This window comes from Vulpes lagopus, chromosome 17 (genome assembly GCF_018345385.1).
Source record: "Vulpes lagopus strain Blue_001 chromosome 17, ASM1834538v1, whole genome shotgun sequence".
NCBI lineage: Eukaryota > Metazoa > Chordata > Mammalia > Carnivora > Canidae > Vulpes > Vulpes lagopus.
The window spans coordinates 43,108,294-43,128,764 of NC_054840.1; the positions used below are offsets into that span (position 1 = coordinate 43,108,294).

A 20,471-nucleotide genomic window follows, 5' to 3' on the forward strand; every position below is an offset into this window, starting at 1 on the left:
TCTTATTCCTTTGGGGAATATAAAAATTAGTGAAAGGGAATAATGGGGAAAGGAGAGAAAATGAGTGGGAAATATCAAAGAGGGAGACAGAACATGAGAGACACCTAACTCTAGGAAACGAACAAGGAATAGTGGAAGGGGAGGTGGGTGGGGGGTGGGGGTGACTGGGTGATGGGCACTGAGGGGGGGCACTTGATGGGATGAGGTGGGTGATATGCTATATGTTAGCAAATTCCACTCCAATAAAAAAATAATTTAAAAATATTTTAACCCCTCCCCCCCCCCCAAATAAAAAAACACAAACACTAAGAAAACCCAAGAGTGCACGCTGTGGGAGTTCTACCTTTATGGCAGCTTCCACAATTTGTCAGGATTAATTGATTGGCAGCTTCCAAAGGTCATCAGGATTAATTGGCAGCTTCTAAAGATCATCAGCATTAATTGATTGCAAGCTCAGTCAGAGCCCACATGATATGTGATTGGCAGTGGGAGTGAAGCGTTGTCTTGAACCCTCCTACACCACAGGCAGTGACAGTCCCATGTTGAACTGAGCTGCTTAGATCCCATCTTGAGGGTTGTCGCCTTGTGCCTGTATCCTTGGTACAGATTGGAGTGTGACGAAGATGATTCATGTTGTCCAGGAACTGTTAAAGGAGCTGGGGTATTTGCCTGGACAAAGCCAAGCTAGAGATGAGCTATATGGCATTTCACCTGTCCTCAAAGAACACAACCAGTGCAGGTCATTCCACTCCTGTTCTCAGTTGGTCCTTCCAGTGGTCTTCCCTCAGAAAGTCCACTCTGACAAGAGTCTTTCAAATGAGCAAGTGGTGGCACAGTGTGACTGGAAGACATTGGGCAGAACCAGGTGTGCAGGTGGAGGGATGGAGTGATTTACAGAGGCTGGCACTGTGCCTGATGCTGGAGCGGTGCGGGACCAACTCTCCTTGAGAGTGGGGTCTCTCTGTCTCCGAGTACTACTGGTATTTATTCTAGTTAGTAACTTGTTTACTATAAAATGCCTATTTGGTAACATACTTGCTCAAGACAAACACATCAAGTGATACTTTATTGCTACAGAACAAGACAGTCATACAGTAATTGTAATATGAAAGTCCTTTCTTACTCATCTTCCTGATATATCAGAATAAGGTGTATCCTGTTATATTAAGTAAAATCCTGCTTGCCATTAGAGCTTAGTCTAAATTTTTTTGTGTTAAAGGTGGCATAGGCATGCCATTGTAAACACTTGGAGCAGAGCCAGTGTTGGATCTGTCTCCATTTACCCTGATGCTTGATCTTTCTGAAATGCCTGGGGCCTCTTCCGACCACACCCTGTGCCCGGTGACGGTGACAGTCTGGGTTGGTTCACGGCCAAGGAACTGTGGTTATTGTGTGTCCATGGGGCTTTTAGAATTGTGGGAGCACTGACCACTCCTGGAGACACAAAGAAGCAGCTGTCAGCAGGTAAGCTGTGAAGGGAATGTAGTTTTGCATTTTTAGGGCCTCCTGAACTGTGTGGGCTCTTGGCTAACCCACACAGTTCAGGGTCAAAGAGGTGTCAGGACACCTAAGCTTGTGCTGAGACTCAGAACCAGTGTCAGCCTGTGGCCTATAGGCCGTGCACTGCTGAGCATCTCTGACCTCATCGAGATATTGGGCAAGCCCTGAGAAGCCGTATTTTGTCACCAAGGGACAGGCACCCTTCAACTGGCTGATCTGCTTCTGTTTGCAGGTTGAAATATGTTCTCTGTAGCATTTTGCCACTTTCCCTCTTTCTCAGAACATAGTTGGTTTTAGAACATTAAAGGGAAAGAGGAGAGCGAGGCTGAGAGACCTTCCCCTTAACTGAGCTCGCTGGGAGAGACCCGTTTGTGCCCACACTCATCTCCTCAAGCCTTGCCTCATTTTCAGCCTGGGAGGTTGAGCTTTGCCCGGCTGCCCCTCTCGTCCTGCCCTGTTTGGGTTCCCTGTCTCCAGATCCCAGTCTTTGTATTTGACTGGAGTCGATCATCTGACCCTGACCCTGGCTTGGTCCAACTGTTCTTAAACTTGGGAGCAGCTCCTTGGCCTCTTCGAGGTGTCTTTCAGGCAGAGATCCTCTGGTTTCCAAGTTCACTAAGTTTTAGACTGTCTGTGAACAGGTGGGACCTGTGACAGAATATGGAAGCTCTTTTTTATGAGTTATTTGTGGGAACTCATGTTTGTTATCCCACAATCCTTTTAGTCATGGTGGTGATGTCAAGAACTTTAGACACTTGCTAGAAAAAACAGGTACTTTTACAGTACGGGCTCAAGTGAAATTCCATCTAAGCTAATTACCTACCTTATTTCGAAGTACTTCCAATCATGGTTTCTTGTTTAAATCTTGTTACTTTGTGGAGAGGGAGGGGCAATATGGCAGAAGAGTAGGGTCACCTGTCCCCCACCAAATTACCTAGATAACCTTCAAATCATCCTGAAAATCTAGGAATTAGGCCTGAGATTTAAAGAGAGAACAGCTGGAATGCTACAATGAGAAGAGTTCACACTTCTATCAAGGTAGGAAGACGGGGGGAAAAAAGAAATAAAGAAACAAAAGGCCTCCAAGGGGGAGGGGCCCCACGAGGAGCCGGGCTAAGGCTGGGGTGAGTGCCTGCAGGACAGGAAAGCACCTTCCCGGAGAAGGAGGAGCTGCACCAATCTTCCCGGACAGAAAGGGGCTCGCAGGGAGTTAGAGCAAGACCCCAGGAGGGCAGGGATGCCCTCAGGCTCCCTGGGACAGTAACAGACAACTGCGCTCGCTCCCGGGAGACTGCGCCGAGCTCCCTAAAGGGCTGCAGCGTGCCCACGGCTTGACCCCGGAGCAGCTCAGAGGGAGTCGAGCGGCGGCTCCACAGAGAGGGCTGCACGGCCAGGAGTGCGAATCCAACAGCGCAGGCCCACGAGCACAGGGCGCAGGGACACAGCTCAGGATCCGATCTCCACCCAGACAGGCAGGCAAAGGCTAGGAGGGCCCAGGACAGCAAGGACGCTCCTGCCCCAAACTGAGCAGATCAGCAGCCCCCCACCGGAGCATCCAGGCCCTGCAGACGGAGAGCTCTGTAGTTACTGCGGGAGCTGAATCCAGGCCTCCAGAGCTGGCCACTGCCACTGTGGTTGTTCCTCCTGGGGCCTCACGGGGTACACAACCCCCACTGAGTCCTGCACCAGGCAGGGGGCAGAGCAGCTCCCCCAAGTGCTAACACCTGAAAATCGCACAACAGGCCCCTCCCCCAGAAGACCAGCTAGACGGACAAGTTCCAGGGGAAGTCAAGGGACTTAAAGTATACAGAATCAGAAGATACTCCCCCGTGGTTTTTTCTTTTCTTTCTTTTCTTTCTTTTTTTTTTTGCTTTTTGATTTGTTTCCTTCCCGCATCCTTTTTTTCCTTTCTTTCTTTTTCTTTTTCTTTCTCTTTTTCTTTTTCTTCTCTCTTTTTTTTTCTTTTTATTTTCCTTTTTTCTTTTTTCTTTTTCTCTTTTCTTTCCTTCTTTCTCTCCTCTCTTTTTCTCCTTTTCCCAATACAACTTGTTTTTGGCCACTCTGCACTGAGCAAAATGACTAGAAGGAAAACCTCGCCTCAAAAGAAAGAATCAGAAACAGTCCTCTCACCCACACAGTTACAAAATTTGATTACAATTCAATGTCAGAAAGCCAATTCAGAAGCACTATTATAAAGCTACTGGTGGCTCTATAAAAAAGCATAAAGGACTCAAGAGACTTCATGACTGCAGAATTTAGATCTAATCAGGCAGAAATTAAAAATCAGTTGAATGAAATGCAATCCAAACTAGAAGTCCTAACGACAAGGGTTAACGAGGTGGAAGAACGAGTGAATGACATAGAAGACAAGTTGATAGGAAAGAGGGAAAATGAGGAAAAAAGAGACAAAAGACCATGAGGATAGATTAAGGGAAATAAATGACAGCCTGAGGAAGAAAAACCTACGTTTAATTGGGGTTCCCGAGGGCGCCGAAAGGGACAGAGGTTCAGAATATGTATTTGAACAAATCCTAGCAAAAAACTTTCCTAATCTAGGAAGGGAAACAGGCATTCAGATCCAGGAGATAGATCCCCCCCCCAAATCAATAAAAACCGTTCAACACCTCGACATTTAATAGTGAAGCTTGCAAATTCCAAAGATAAGGAGAAGATCCTTAAAGCAGCAAGAGACAAGAAATCCCTGACTTTTATGGGGAGGAGTATTAGGGTAACAGCAGACCTCTCCACAGAGACCTGGCAGGCCAGAAAGGGCTGGCAGGATATATTCAGGGTCCTAAAGGAGAAGAACATGCAACCAAGAATACTTTATCCAGCAAGGCTCTCATTCAGAATGGAAGGAGAGGTAAAGAGTTTCCAAGACAGGCAGGAACTGAAAGAATATGTGACCTCCAAACCAGCTCTGCAAGAAATTTTAAGGGGGACTCTTAAAATTCCCCTTTAAGAAGAAGTTCAGTGGAGCAATCCACAAAAACAAGGACTGAATCGATATCATGATGACCCTAAACTCATATCTTTCAATAGTAACTCTGAACGTGAGCAGGCTTAATGACCCCATCAAAAGGCACAGGGTTTCACACTTGGATAAAAAAAGCAGGACCCATATATTTGCTGTCTACAACAGATTCATTTTAGACAGAAGGACACCTACAACCTGAAAATAAAAGGTTGGAGAACCATTTACCATTTAAATGGTCCTCAAAAGAAAGCAGGGGTAGCCATCCTTATATCTGATAAACTAAATTTTACCCCGAAGACTGTAGTGAGAGATGAAGAGGGACACTATATCATACTCAAAGGATCTATCCAACAAGAGGACTTAACAATCCTCAATATATATGCCCCGAATGTGCGAGCTGCAAATATATCAATTAATAACCAAAGTGAAGAAATACTTAGATAATAATACACTTATACTTGGTGACTTCAATCTAGCTCTTTCTACCCTCGATAGGTCTTCTGAGCACAACATCTCCAAGGAAACGAGAGCATTAAATGATACACTGGACCAGACGGATTTCACAGATATCTACATAACTTTACATCCAAACTCAGCTGAATACACATTCTTCTCAAGTGCACATGGAACTTTCTCCAGAATAGACCACATACTGGGTCACAAATCGGGTCTGAACCGATACCAAAAGATTGGGATCGTCCCCTGCATATTCTCAGACCATAATGCCTTGAAATTAGAACTAAATCACAACAAGAAGTTTGGAAGGACCTCAAACACGTGGAGGTTAAGGACCATCCTGCTAAAAGATGAAAGGGTCAACCAGGAAATTAAGGAAGAATTAAAACGATTCATGGAAACTAATGAGAATGAAGATACAACCATTCAAAATCTTTGGGATGCAGCAAAAGCAGCCCTGAGGGGGAAATACATTACAATACAAGCATCCATTCAAAAACTGGAAAGAACTCAAATACAAAAGCTAACGTTACACATAAAGGAGCTAGGGAAAAAACAGCAAATAGATCCTACACCCAGCAGAAGAAGAGAGTTAATTAAGATTCAAGCAGAACTCAATGAAATCGAGACCAGAAGAACTGTGGAACAGATCAACAGAACCAGGAGTTGGTTCTTTGAAAGAATTAATAAGATACATAAACCATTAGCCAGCCTTATTAAAAAGAAGAGAGAGAAGACTCAAATTAATAAAATCATGAATGAGAAAGGAGAGATCACTACCAACACCAAGGAAATACAAACGATTTTAAAAACATATTATGAGCAGCTATACGCCAATAAATTAGGAAATCTAGAAGAAATGGACGCATTCCTGGAAAGCCACAAACTACCAAAACTGGAACAGGAAGAAATAGAAAACCTGAACAGGCCAATAACCAAGGAGGAAATTGAAGCAGTCATCAGAAACCTCCCAAGACGCAAGAATCCAGGGCCAGATGGCTTCCCAGGGGAATTCTATCAAACGTTTAAAGAAGAAACCATACCTATTCTACTAAAGCTGTTTGGAAAGATAGAAAGAGATGGAGTACTTCCAAATTCGTTCTTTGAGGCCAGCATCACCTTAATTCCAAAACCAGACAAAGACCCCACCAAAAAGGAGAATTACAGACCAATATCTCTGATGAACATGGATGCAAAAATTCTCAACAAGATACTAGCCAATAGGATCCAACAACACATTAAGAAAATTATTCACCATGACCAAGTAGGATTTATCCCTGGGACACAAGGCTGGTTCAAAACTCGTAAAACAATCAATGTGATTCATCATATCAGCAAGAGAAAAACCAAGAACCATATATGATCCTCTCATTAGATGCAGAGAAAGCATTTGACAAAATACAGCATCCATTCCTGATCAGAACCCTTCAGAATGTAGGGAGAGAGAGAATATTCCTCAACATCTTAAAAGCCATCTATGAAAAGCCCACAGCAAATATCATTCTCAATGGGGAAGCCCTGGGAGCATTTCCCCTAAGATCAGGAACAAGACAGGGATTCCACTCTCACCACTGCTATTCAACATAGTACTGGAAGTCTTCGCCTCAGCAATCAGACAACAAAAAGACATTCAAATTGGCAAAGAAGAAGTCAAACTCTCCCTCTTCGCCGATGACATGATACTCTACATAGAAAACCCGAAAGCCTCCACTCCAAGATTGCTAGAACTCATACAGCAATTTGGCAGCGTGGCAGGATACAAAATCAATGCCCAGAAGCCAGTGGAATTTCTATACACTCACAATGAGACTGAAGAAAGAGAAATTAAGGAGTCAATCCCATTTACAATTGCACCCAAAAGCATAAGATACCTAGGAATAAACCTAACCAAAGAGGTAAAGGATCTATACCCTAAAAACTACAGAACACTTCTGAAAGATATTGAGGAAGACACAAAGAGTTGGAAAAATCTTCCATGCTCATGGATTGGCAGAATTAATATTGTGAAAATGTCAATGTTACCCAGGGCAATTTACACGTTTAATGTGATCCCTATCAAAATACCATGGACTTTCTTCAGAGAGTTAGAACAAATTATTTTAAGATTTGTGTGGAACCGGAAAAGACCCCAAATAGCTAGGGGAATTTTAAAAAAGAAAACCATAGCTGGGGGCATCACAATGCCAGATTTCAGGTTGTACTACAAAGCTGTGGTCATCAAGACAGTGTGGTACTGGCACAAAAACAGACACAGAGATCTATGGAACAGAATAGAGAACCCAGAAGTGGACCCTCAACTTTATGGTCAACTAATATTTGATAAAGGAGGAAAGACTATCCACTGGAAGAAAGACAGTCTCTTCAATAAATGGTTTGGGAAAATTGGACATCCACATGCAGAAGAATGAAACTAGACCACTCTCTTGCACCATACACAAAGATAAACTCAAAATGGATGAAAGATCTAAATGTGAGACAAGATTCCATCAAAATCCTAGAGGAGAACACAGGCAACACCCTTTTTGAACTTAGCCACAGTAACTTCTTGCAAGATACGTCCACGACGGCAAAAGAAACAAAAGCAAAAATGAACTATTGGGACTTCATCAAGATAAGAAGCTTTTGCACAGCAAAGGATACAGTCAACAAAACTAAAAGACAACCTACAGAATGGGAGAAGATATTTGCAAATGACATATCAGATAAAGGGCTAGTTTCCAAAATCTATAAAGAACTTATTAAACTCCACACCAAAGAAACAAACAATCCAATCATGAAATGGGCAAAAGACATGAACAGAAATCTCACAGAGGAAGACATGGACATGGCCAACATGCACATGAGAAAATGCTCTGCATCACTTGCCATCAGGGAAATACAAATCAAAACCAGAATGAGATACCACCTCACAGCAGTGAGAATAGGGAAAATTAACAAGACAGGAAACCACAAATGTTGGAGAGGATGCAGAGAAAAGGGAACCCTCTTACACTGTTGGCGGGAATGTGAACTGGTGCAGCCACTCTGGAAAAACAATTGGGTCTAAAGTTAGATCTATTTTTTCTTCTGAAGAGATCATTTCACATGAATTCATCTTTCCTCCTTGTTGCTGCTTTACACCTCATTTTTTGCACTTTTTCCAGGATCTGCACGTCTCCTGAGAGGCCTGCAAACCTGAGCTAGGTCATTATGCTAGCCCCGGTTTGCCCAGCACATGGAAGGAATGAGGAAACGGGCTTTTATCTAAAGGTTTGCCCGTTTGTAGTTAGACTTCGGGGTCTTCCGAGGGACTGAGTTTGTATTGTGACTGCTGCCCAGGGATGTGCACCATGTCGCGGGAGGCTCAGATGGTCTTCCAGGCTTCTCTCTACCCTGTAGCTTAAGTTCCCGTGTTTCCTGTGTTGTGTACTTCCTTGTGTCCAGCTGTGATTTCAGCTGATTGTCACTTGAGGGTATTTTAGGTTCTGGTGAACAATCTGAGAACCTGAATTGAAAGTTTGTAGCCGAACTACCCACATGTTGCCAAAATGCTGAGCAGTGGGCATGGAGCTAGGCCGCCCTTGGTGGGGTCGTCGCAATAAGATGGGGAGAACACAGCTCCTCCTCTGCTTAGTGAGTGATTGTGGATCATGGTCCTCGTGGTAATTCACCTGAGGAGGATTTTACATCCCTGTGTGGTTTGTTTTTTGCAGAAATGAAACCACCTGTTTCATATGATGGTTGTAGTTTGAGAAGGTAAAACTGGAATCACCATGTGTGATTGAAAGGGTCTTTAGAGTCTTAGATTCCCAGGGAAATGAACGTGTGGCCTCATTTAAAACTATTTATGACTGTTAAACAAGCTTGAGTTCAACATAGGATGCTGTGGGAACTAATTCTTTAATATCTTTTGACTTGGTGGACTTTCTTTTCCTTTCTGGTTTTTATAGCAGTGAAGTGACATGTGTGAGCCTGGCCTAATGAAGAATTTTCTCCTGACACATCCAAGACTGTCGGGAGTGTTGGAATTCCCATGCTGTAATCCATCATGTTGTGTTCCAGCTTGCCTTGCAGACTCCAGAGTCTGTGGATGATTAGGGGAAAACAAAATAAAACACATTCCAGGAATAAAAGGAACTGGCAAAGTGTAGCTCAGCAGCTGTCACCTCTTTAATGAGCTGGGCCACTGTAGCTGTTGACCTCTGCTGCCGCTTCTCCATTGCTTTTTGATTTTTTTTATCTTACAACATTGATTAGGCAGTTAAACTAGATACACATTGTTTTTGTGAATATTAAAGCTTTTGAGGATATGTGGTAATATTGGAAATTAGGCTTTATTTTTCTCATCAGGAAAGAGTCAGGTTTTTACTTTATCCTGGACCATCTTGCATGGCCAACGTGCCTTTCCGGGTTGGGCATTAGGGAGTGGCAGGGAGGCTGTCAGTGATCCAGGAGCTACCTGGGTGGTTTGTGAAGACACGGTGTGAACACTGCCTTGAGGTCCCCTCACAAAGTGCTGTAGAATTTTCTGGGTGTGGTCATTGCTGAGCAAGGTAGATTGTGCCTTTGTATCTCAGCCAGAACCACCATCCATTTCCCTCCAGTGGACAAATGTGCGGGAATCAATTCTGGAAACAAAGGTAGGTTTTGTATTGTAGGCTTTGTGGTTTCTACAGGATCCTGTGATGGATTTCTTGAAATGTTGACACCTCTTTCTCTCTCTTTCTTGATAATCCAGTTACCAGAAAAACTCATAAGCAAATACAACTGGATTAAGCAGTGGAAACTTGGACTGAAATTTAAGGGGAAGAACGAGGACCTGGTTGATAAAATAAAGGACTCTCTCACATTACTAAGGAAGAAGGTTTGGAATCTGTAGTGTTTTTCCTATGATAAGTGTAAAACACTCTCTCCTGATTGCCCCAGCAGACCACATGCCTATGGCTGGTATTTAGACAATTTAATTTAAATGAACACAAACTCTTCCTGTTAAGTCTTTGGTAAAGTGGAAAAATAGCAACATCATTTATTATGTTCACTGAAATGTTTATCTTTCTTAAAAGGAAACCTTAAACGTGATCTTCGTTCCATGTCATATTGACAAGTTTCAGGGATAATCTGTAGTTTCTATTTCCTAGAGTAGTAGCAATGATATGGATGTGTATTTATTAAGTTCTTTGCAATTATGTTTGTGTTTTAAGTTTCTAAAAACTGTCCCTATTAGACTTGTTTTCATCTGAATTATTGTCCAGTGAGTAGATTTAGTAACTTATCTTTTTTTTGAAGATTTATTTATTTATTTGGGAGAGAGAAGAAAGCGTGCACGAGAGTGAGAAGTGTAGGGGGAGGGGAGAGAGAGAGAGAGAGAGAGAGAGAGAGAATGAATGAATCCCAAGCAGACTCCCTCATTGAGCATAGAGCCCAAAATGGGTAGGCCCTGTCTCATGATCCTGAGATTCGTGACTGGAGCTGAAACCAAGAGTCAGATGCTTAACCGAGTGTGCCACTCAGGCACCCCAGTAACTTTTCTTTTGAAGACTGTCATGAGGGTTTCTCTGAAACAATCATAGGGAGAACTTGGTTGGCTGATTCCCAGTGATTTGGTTATTATAATGTATCCCTTTCTGGAGTATTCCATGGGTTTTGGAGGTCCTGCCTAGATACTGCCCCACATAGACCACTAGGTTGCTTGCCTTGGAAGAGTTTGAAGTTCTCACCAGGAACCCTGAGTTCAGGGCCTGCTGATTGCTCCAGGCTTTGTAGATGTCAGGGGAGGCTGGTAAGGAGGTGTCAGATGGCTTTCAGGAGTCCTTTAGCACTTTCCCCTGGTGTTGCTCTGTTTCCTCCAGTATGATCTACCAGCCAGTTAGACTTTCAGCTCTACGAGAGTCTGTCTTGCTCATTCCTTTTCACCCAGTATCCAGCACCAAGCCTGACACATAATAGGCATTTGGTAAATACATTGTTTAGTGAATGAACTGAAGGCCTTGACCTCCTGGAACCTAGTTTTTATTTACAAATGTAAGAAGTGTTTCATCAAAAGTACACTGTCAAAGGAAGTTTAGGGATTGAGAGATTGTGACAAGAGAAGGAAATAGAGATTCTGTTCTTGTTGTCACTTGGCGTGGAGCACAAGGTTTGTGGGGGCCAGGGACCCCAGGATCTAGGTTAGGTGAGGGCTGAGAGTAGGACTCTGGCTACATGAGTGAATGGGAAGGCTCTTCAGCTCAGCCACTGGTGACAATTTCCTTTTCATCCTTTTTAAGGTATTGTAAAATTGCAATTTTTGCTGTATTAAGTGTGTATACTGTAACCAGATCCTCATTTTGATGAATGTTTAAGTGTTTCCAATTTATAATAACATTAAAATTATTCCTTAATAATCTGAGCCAGCATTACTAGTACTTTCTGTGTGCCAGGCTATGTCCTAAATGTTTCATGTGTAGTTTAATTCTCATAACTACCAAGGTGTTGTTGCTGTTATCCCCATTTTAAAGATGAGGAAACTAAAATCTGGAAGTCCTTTAATGCCCAGCAAAAAGTCACCACCTGCTTGGTAGCAAGGCTTTCATTCCATCCTGACTCTCCTGACTCTAGAGCCATGCTCTTCATTGTCAGCTAGGTCTACTTCTGGAAAATAAGAGATGCTTCAAGTACATATTGAAGAGAATCCTTTGGTACAGTCATTACCATTAAAATTTACTATTGAATTTAGAATTTTAATGGTTTTTGAAAGCAACAGTTGTTACTGGTTTATTCATAAGGACTAGTTCACTTTGGAATCTCTTGTCCTCATTCACTTTAACTAAAAAGCACATATATTTTAGAGTTTTCTCATTCACTTAGAGAGTTTGTCCATGTTAGTTGAATACCTAGTGCTCTGCTTTATTCTTAATTGGAAGTCAGTAAAAATTTCCTGAGTAGATGTATTCATTTGAAACTCCATGTATATTTTAAGGAAGTTAGAGGGGTGGGTTTAGTAAAGTAACATTCAAGCGACCTTACAATCTTCCTTGCCCATCTTCATTTTTGCAAGTTGGCTTGGTATTTCTGGGTGGTAAGTGCTCCCATTAGCCCCTGAAGGGAAGGTATAATTTTAGCTACCCCTCACAGTTTCACACATACACACCATATTTGCTCCTCCATTAAGTATTTCTGAGTGACTGGTTCAGTTTCATTGTCTAGGAGGTTAGGGGACTTGAACATTCCATTCCATACCATTCCATGGTATCACTACTTCTCAGTGCATTGTACTTTTGTTTTAAATTAATGGGAAATAAGGGAATTGTGTGGTCTGTAGAGTGTACCTTTGTTTGAGCTAGAAACTTGAATGTTGTGAGGATTGGCATGTGACCCATGGCCTCCTATTTTTGAAAATAATTTTGTGTTCATAGTATGGAAGTATACCAGGTTTTAGAGCAAACATTTCATTGTTATGTAACTTTCTTGTTGTAGTGGGCAGGCTTGGCAGAGATGCGAACTGCTGAAGCAAGGCAGGTAGCTTGTGATGAACTGTTCATGAATGAGGAAGAAGAATATAGCCTCTACGAAGCTGTAAAATTTCTAATGCTAAACAGAGCCATTGAACTATATGATGATAAAGAGAACGGAAAGGAAGTACCATTTTTCTCTGTGCTTCTGTTTGCTCGGGACACATCGAATGATCCTGGACAGCTGCTGAGGAACCATCTAAACCAGGTGGGACACACTGGAGGCCTTGAACAGGTGAGTTGTGCTTTTGGATTTGTATTATTCCAAAACAGCAGCTTTAATCATCAAACATTATTTCACAGCTTCTGTAGGCCAAAAATTCTGGAGCAGCTTGGTTGTGTGGTTCTGCTTAGGGTCTCAAGGATGGCTGCAGTCCTGTGTTGTTCAGGGCTACAGTTATCTGTGGGCCCAACTGGGCTGGAGGGTCCACTTCCCACATGGTGCAACTACCTGGTTGTTGGCAGAGGCCTGATCGGTACTTAGAAGGAGGGTTTTAGTTTCTTGACATGTGGGCCCTTCCATAGTGTTGCTTGAGTGGTCTTGGGACATGATGGCTGACTTCTCTCAACATATGAAGTGATCCAAGAATAGAGCAAGGAGGAAGCCACAGTGTGTTTGATGATCTCGTCTTGGAAGTTATACACTGTTATACACTGTTGTTTACACCAGTCTATTTATTAAGAACAAGTCACTAAATCCATCCCAAACTCAATGGAGAACATTGAAAAGCATTCCATCCAGCTTTTCAAGTGAGGAGTGCAAAAGAATTGTGGGGCTGTTTTGTAACCACCAGATTAATTTCAGCCTGGCCTTGCTTTTGTGGGATACTGGATGGGATCAGTACCCTTGTGCCTGGCAGTTTACAAATAGATGAAGCAAAGAGTTTTATTATTTAATCTTGGCAGCCGTAGGCATATTAGATAGCGTCCTTTAAAAATAGAAATAGGGTCACCTTACCCAGTAGAGACCAGCCTGCTCTTGGATCTTTTACAGATATGCTAAGTTTAGAGTTCTACGTAGAGGCCCAATGCAGTACTGTCCCATGACTTACCACACAATTGTCTATCTTTAGTGTCCTCATTATATTATCTTAAAAAGTTTATAAAGTCTTTTTTTAGTGGAATAGCCAGCTACTAAAGTAGCATTTAAGGTTATCCATCCAAAGTGCCACCTTTGTACTTAGGCAGCTGACTCTCCTGCTTGCCTTTTCCTGGTGTGTAGCAAAGGGCCAAGGCTGATGGTCACTGCTGGGCCAGGCAGAATTGAAAGTGACTGCTTAACCCACGTACCTGAACTCAGAATGTAGGTTCCTTACGCCTCCCGAACCTCAGCACCTCCCTTCAGTACAAAGCATGCTGCAGCATGGTTTGCATATTAGACCGAAGTTAGTTCTTTTGGAGTCCTCACAAAGTGTACTGTAATGGTGAGTCCATTTTTGAGAACATAACAACTGTATTGAGATACAATTTACATGCCATAAAGTTTATCCTTTTGAAGTGTGCAATTTAGTGGTTTTTAGGGTGTTTATAGAGTTTTGTGGTCATCACTGTAGTCTAATTTTAGACTATTTTATCACCACTAAAGGATATCCTGTACTCGTTAGTACTAATTTCCCCTCCCCTAGCCCCAGGCAGCCACTAGTCTGCTTTTCTGTTTTGGTAGATTTGCCTATTTTGGGCATTTCCTAGAAGTGGAATCATATAATATGTGGTCTTTAATGACTCGCATCTTTCACTCAGCATAGTGTTTTCAAGACTCATTCATATTGTAAGACATGTCACAAACAATATTCCATCATATAGACATACCACATTCAATCATTGGTTGATGGACATTTGGGGTCTTTCTGCTTTTTTAGCTATTGTGAGTAATTCTATTATGAACATTTATGTACAGGTTTTTTTGTGTGGGCACATGTTTTCATTTCTCGTGGGTATATACCTGTAATGTACTTCTTTTTTTCTTTAATTGAAGTTCACATAACATAAAATTAACCATTTTAAAGTATATGACTCATTGGTTCTTAGTACATTTACTAAGTTCCAAAATATTTTCATCACCCCAAAATAAAACTTGGTGCCTGTTAAGTAGTTATGCTTCATTTATTATCTGTTTGATTATAACTGTTCTGGTGGGTCTGAAGGGGAATCTCATTGTAGTTTTGGCTTGTGTTCCTCTGATGACTTTTCATGTGCTTATTGTCCATTTGCATATCTTTTTTGGATTAATGTCTGTTGTATTTAGATCCTTTGCCCAATTTTTAAACTGGTCATTTTTTTAAAAATCGTTATAAAAGTTCTTTATGTATTCTGGATACAAGTCCCTTATCAGACAGTATATTTTGGATGATCTGCTTATTTGTAGCAGCCACTAGAAAAGTCTGGGGACTGGGCCCATGAGGTGAAAGAGAGGTTGCAGCATAGCTGTGCTGTGCCCTGCCTGGAGCACCTCTGCATACCTGTTTGCTCTTTTCCCCAGGTTGAAATGTTCCTTCTTGCGTATGCTGTGCGCCATACCATTCAGGTGTACCGGCTGTCCAAGTACAGCACTGAAGAATTCATCACGGTCTACCCCACTGATCCGCCCATGGACTGGCCTGTGGTGACGTTGATTGCTGAAGATGATCGGCACTACAACATCCCTGTGAGAGTGTGCGAGGAGACGAGTCTGTGAGATGCGTGCCTGGACAGCCTGGCAACGTGGCCAAGGTGCACAGCCAACTCCTTGGCTCAGGCCTTGGGACTCCAGGTCTCTTACAATGACCCATGGGAACTCTTGGGCCCTATGAGCCAAGCTGGACTGGGCTGTTCTGAAGACAACTTTTGATAATAAGAGTTAACCAAGTGTTTTCCCTCATCTTTAATGCAATAACTTTCAGTGGGGGCCTTCAGAGCACTTCTTTTGGAAGGTACAAGGTACATCTTCTCCATAAAGCAAATCTTTTGTATCAGAGGAGACTCATTTTGGAGAGGAATCTGTTCTTTATATCTTAAAATCAAATTCTCTTTAATTGTAAACTGGCTCTCAGTTTTTTCTTAAGATAGAGTTTTTTGTTTTGGTGGTAATGGGTCTCTTCAGTGCCCTTCCTATGCAATTCAGCTTACGTGGCATAACTCTGGGATGCAGTCTGTTAATGGCACACTCATAACATCCTCTGACAGTCTTGTTGAGTGATGGTGTGGATTTACCTGTTAATTAAAGTTATTCTAAGCAGATTGTCTCATAGAAAATTAAAAACTGGGTCCAAAAAGGAGTTATTTGAAGGCTAGAGAAAGCTACAGGAGGCATGTGATGGCACCGGAATTCCTGACTCTGAGAATGTGACAGGTGCCTGAGTCCCTGGTGCTTCCTGCAGGTGGTGCACTGTCAGCCAGGTGAGCACTGCTCGTAGTTGAGTTATAGCATTGGGCTCCTAGTGATTTTCCATTTCATAGACGTGCCCGCTTTATAGTCAGAACAGTGCTGAGATCCACCTGGTCTTTTAGAGGAGAAAGCCAAGGCTGGGTGACTTAAGGCACTGCTCTGAGTTCAGGAGGTGGTGAGCTGGATCTCAGTCTTCCTGTGCCCTTTTCATGGGATGGTTTTGAGGGTGCTTCCACTGCCAAATTCATGTTCCTGCCAGAGGATGAGTAACACAGCAAAGTGTCTGAGATTTTTCATCAGTAAGATGAAGCAGAAACATGTACTAAACCTAAGTACGCAAGTGTGGCTGAGTGGCATCTGCCTGTGATTTGGTTCAGGCAGTCTGAGGGAGGGGGGTGTTCCTGGTGGTGAATGATTGCTGCCCAGAGGTCTGGTTGCACGTGGTTAGGGCTGAGTTATCCACAGGGGGTGTGGGCTGTGTCCATTGTTTTCAGGGACCAGACATCACTCTAGTGCTGTATCAACATTTGTGAAGGTAGTACACCCTGAGGGACCCAAGCTTTATTTTATAATAATTAAAACCTCTACTTGGCTCAATAGTATGGTTAATAAGCTATTAAATGTTTTTGGGGAGTGGCAAACCTTTTTTTGAAAATGTAAGTTTTGCTTTATACTTAAAAATAAAATTTTTTTTTGAGAAAATTCAGAGGACACACAAAACTATGCAGACTGTTACATTAGTATTTTCCCATTACCTCATCAGTAATATTCACCACATTTTGGGAGGTGTTTATTCTTCAGAGTGTTTGAATCAAGTTCTGCTCCGAACGTGTGTGAATGTGTTGAAGAGGCTTTATGTTTTTCACTGTGAAATGTAATGGTGCTTCGATTAAGGAGGTACTGAGAAGCCAAATTAATAATAATGACTTCTTATTGGCTTTGAGGCTTCATTTTAGTATTTGCAACTGTACAATAATAGGAAATGCTTACTGTTTATTCTTATGCATTTTCCAAAGCACACTTAAAACGTTTCAGCACAAGGCATGGGAGTCTCTGTCCTCCAGGGTGTACACTGAGTTTGATGGTCCATACCTATTATTGAATTGAAGAATAGTCATGACCATCTGTCTTTGCATTTTGAAAATGTTCTGATCTTTGTGAACTTGAACTGGACTTCTGGGCAACTTAATTGTTTACATGCATACTTTTTTCTTGTTCCTGCCTGTGGTATTGTTCGAGTGTGCAGAAATTGTGGCCTTTACCACCACAATGATAGAAGTTTGAAAGTATGCGTTTAAGTGGCTTTCTGACCCTAGGCTTTCTTAGATTCTGCTCTCAGACTGTCACTCAGGCTTAGTGGGATCACAGCATCGGAGAGGCAAAGCTTTCAAAGAAACAGGACTTCGGGAAATAGAAAAGATTGGCCGACTTTAAAGAATAACGTTTCTTTGTTGAGACATGCAACGTCAGTTGCCTAGAATCTTGATTCTATGAATCATTCCTGGTCATGGGCTGGTCGGGTGGCAGCACCAGAATAGAAATTGCATTGAGACTGAAGTGGATGCAGGATATCTATTTAGAGAGGGGGTCTCTGAAGTGATATAAGGTTCTAGAAGAAGAGAAAGCAGTGGTAACTACAGTGTGTTTACTTTAATTCCCAGAGCTTATTGCCAGAGCTCAGAGATTTTTGGACTCTATAATCTTGGCAGAAAGATGATCTCTATCCTAAGCAGGCATGACTTATGCCTTTGTGCTTATTTAAGGCACATTTAAATCTGAACGACTTTCCCTATGCGGAGTTCCCTGGAATCCCTGGAATGAACACTGCTTCTTCAGGACCTCTCCTGCCTCCTCCCCTCACTTGCTTAGCTCCTTCTGGCACTCACGTTGGGACCAGTGATGATCACAGTGGGCGACTAGAGGCCAGGATGTTGTTTCTCACTTGTGATCCTAACCTAAGTGGGATTTGATCTAAGTGTTTGCAGTTCCTTGTCTTTAGAATATGGCATATCCTAAAATGTCTTCGATGCACTGAAGAGGATTGACTCTCTACTTTCCTGGTAGAGCCATTGACACTTGTATTAGATGTTTGTTATTGAGTTAAGTAAGGTATGATGCTAAGTTTTCAGACATTGTCTTTGTATCCTTTCATTATTTAGTTCCTTCTGGGTGTAGGGTTACCAAGTAAAAACTTCAGTCCACATGAGTCTTAACACCTCTGTCAGAGGAAACATCCTTTGTGGATTTTTATGTGCTTTTTTATTTAAGAGGCTGTGTTTTCCCTCCTGCTCTACCCCTCGCACCAAGGTGCTGTCTCACCTCTGTATCCATGGTCTGCTTCCTGAAGGTCTCCCTGAGAATGGCCTTTAGGTGCTCTGTCTCCTGCCTTTGCTGCTCTAACTCTCATACTAGTGCTGCATATGCATCAGACTCAAATAGACTTCCCAGCTGTCTCTTCTTTTTGGTGTTAAAATAACATTTGATTATTTTCTTTTTCTCTCTTAGTAAGCATTACTTTGGAAGTACTCCCACTTGGAAGACCCAAAGTATTTTCAGAAATGTAAACCTCTAAGGAGTCTTACTTATAGGCATACATAGAAATAAATGTCTTTGACAAACCATGAGAGACTCCTAACTCTGGGAAACGAACGAGGGGTAGTGGAAGGGGAGGTGGGCAGGGGGATTGGGTGACTGGGTGATGAGCACTGAGGGGGGCATTTGACGGGATGAGCACTAGGTATTACACTATATGTAGGCAAATCGAGCTCCAATAAAATATATATATGTATTTAAAAAGCCTGTGACTAAAAAAAAAAAAAAAAGCAAAAAAAAAAAAAGCCTGTGACTACTTAGAACACAATGAAAAGGAGGTTCTCTGTGTGTATGAAGCGCATCTGAAATGTGTGTGAAAGGCATAGAATCCCCACGTTCAGCAGAAGGTAGGGCACAGTATCAAGTAACTTACAAAAATGGCCGAAGGAACTGAAGAAGTGAATGGAAGAAGGAACTGATTTGAGAGTAAAAATGTCATTTAAAACAACATGGCTCATGGGGCGGGGGGTGGGGGGGCTCAGGTGGTAAAGTGTCAGACTCTTGATCTAGACCCAGGTTGATGCCTACCTTGGGCTCAGTGCTAGGTGTGAAGCCTACTTCAACAACAACAACAAAAAGACAAAACAGATGCCAGACAGACCTCCTGGCCTGTGTTATAAGTGGATAAAAATCTGTTTCACAGAGTTAAGTATATTGCATTTCCATTGCAACTCCACACTGACTTTTGAGATAGGTTCTAACGGCCTATGTGAGAGGCTAGTTGAAAGCTGCATTCAAGGAATGCTTGTTTTTCACAGTTAAGTACAGTGCATAATCCCTTTCATTATTTCTTATATTCCCTGTATGAGTGAAAACATTGATAATTGTCCTTCTCCAGTTGACTTACTTCACTCTGCATAATACCCTCCAGTTTCAACCATGTCAAAGCAAATAGTGGATATTCATTCTTTCTGATGGCTGATACATTCCCTTGTATATATAGACCACATCTTTTTCCATTCATCAGGACAGTCACATTTCCAATGAGCCTCCCTACGTACTTTTCAGAGATGTTCTAACTCTCTTATGTGGGAAGCTCGTTGAAAGCTCTGCATTCAAGGAAAGCTGATTTCTTACAGTTAAGTACAGAGCATGTCCTTGCACCTCCATAACTATTGTTGAGGTAGGTTCTAGGCCCTTCTGTGAGATGCTAGTTGAAAGGTGCATCAAGGAACACTTGTGTCTCAGTTCTAAGTATATCGCATTTCCACTGTGCCTCCACACATTCTGTTGAGATAGGTTCTACCTCACTTATGTGACAAGTTTGTTGAAAGCTACATTCCCCAAAGCTTGTCTCTCACAGCAAAGTACAATGCATATCCTATGTGCCTCCATACCTACTTTGAGTGATGTTCTAACTGCCTTGTGTGAAAGGCAAGGCACAGCCTTGGGTAGGCTGATAGTTGCTGATAATGAGGCTGAGACTAAACTTAAAGCTATTTTGGAAGACATCCATGTGAACCTGTTTACAAGGGCTTCTGAAGACCTTAAGACTCATATGGTTGTGGCCAATACAATGGAAGACTTCCAGAAGATGCTAGATTCTGGGAAGATTGCTCAAATTCCATTCTGTGGGGAAATTGACTGTGAAGACTGGATCAAAAAGACCACCGCCAGGGATCAAGATCTTGAACCTGGTGCTCCATCCATGGGAGCTAAAAGTCTTTGCATCCCCTTCAAACCACTCTGTGAGCTGCAGCCTGGAGCCAAATGCATCTGTGGCAAGAACCTGGCCAAGTACTATACCTTGTTTGGTCGTAGTTACTAAGGGATAAAACAGAACTCCTATCTCCAACCCTCCTCACTTTTTAAAAAATTGATATTAATATCTTCCCTGATATAGACAGTTTTATGATTTTTTAAAATAAAAGTTCTAATAGGAGGTCACGTGAGACACAAACACCATATTCTTATGCCTAAATTAACAGTGGGAAAGAAGACTTTTCTGTGAACAACCCCTATAATAAATATCATGAACTAAAAAAAAAAAAAAAAATGTGTACTACATGTACTGTGTAGATAGAGCCCAGCACCCTAAAGTGAGAGGCTAGTAGAAACCTGCATTCAAGCAGCACTTGTTTTTTTGTTTTTTTTTTTTTACTTCTTAATAAAT

At 42.2% G+C, this 20,471-nt stretch overlaps 1 protein-coding gene across 5 annotated transcripts in view; it reads left to right on the top strand.

The window, feature by feature from the left end:
* OTULIN (OTU deubiquitinase with linear linkage specificity) overlaps nt 1-15,613 on the top strand; it is a 37,901-nt gene extending 22,288 nt beyond the window's left edge. For all 5 annotated transcript variants that reach the window (XM_041731729.1, XM_041731730.1, XM_041731727.1 and 2 more), the window contains 3 exons: nt 9,651-9,776; nt 12,368-12,637; nt 14,882-15,613. In XM_041731729.1, the coding sequence (XP_041587663.1) occupies nt 9,651-9,776; nt 12,368-12,637; nt 14,882-15,076 (591 nt within the window). In that variant the 3' untranslated portion in view covers nt 15,077-15,613. The remainder of the gene's footprint in view (nt 1-9,650; nt 9,777-12,367; nt 12,638-14,881) is intronic.
* The last annotated feature ends 4,858 nt before the right edge of the window (nt 15,614-20,471 follow it).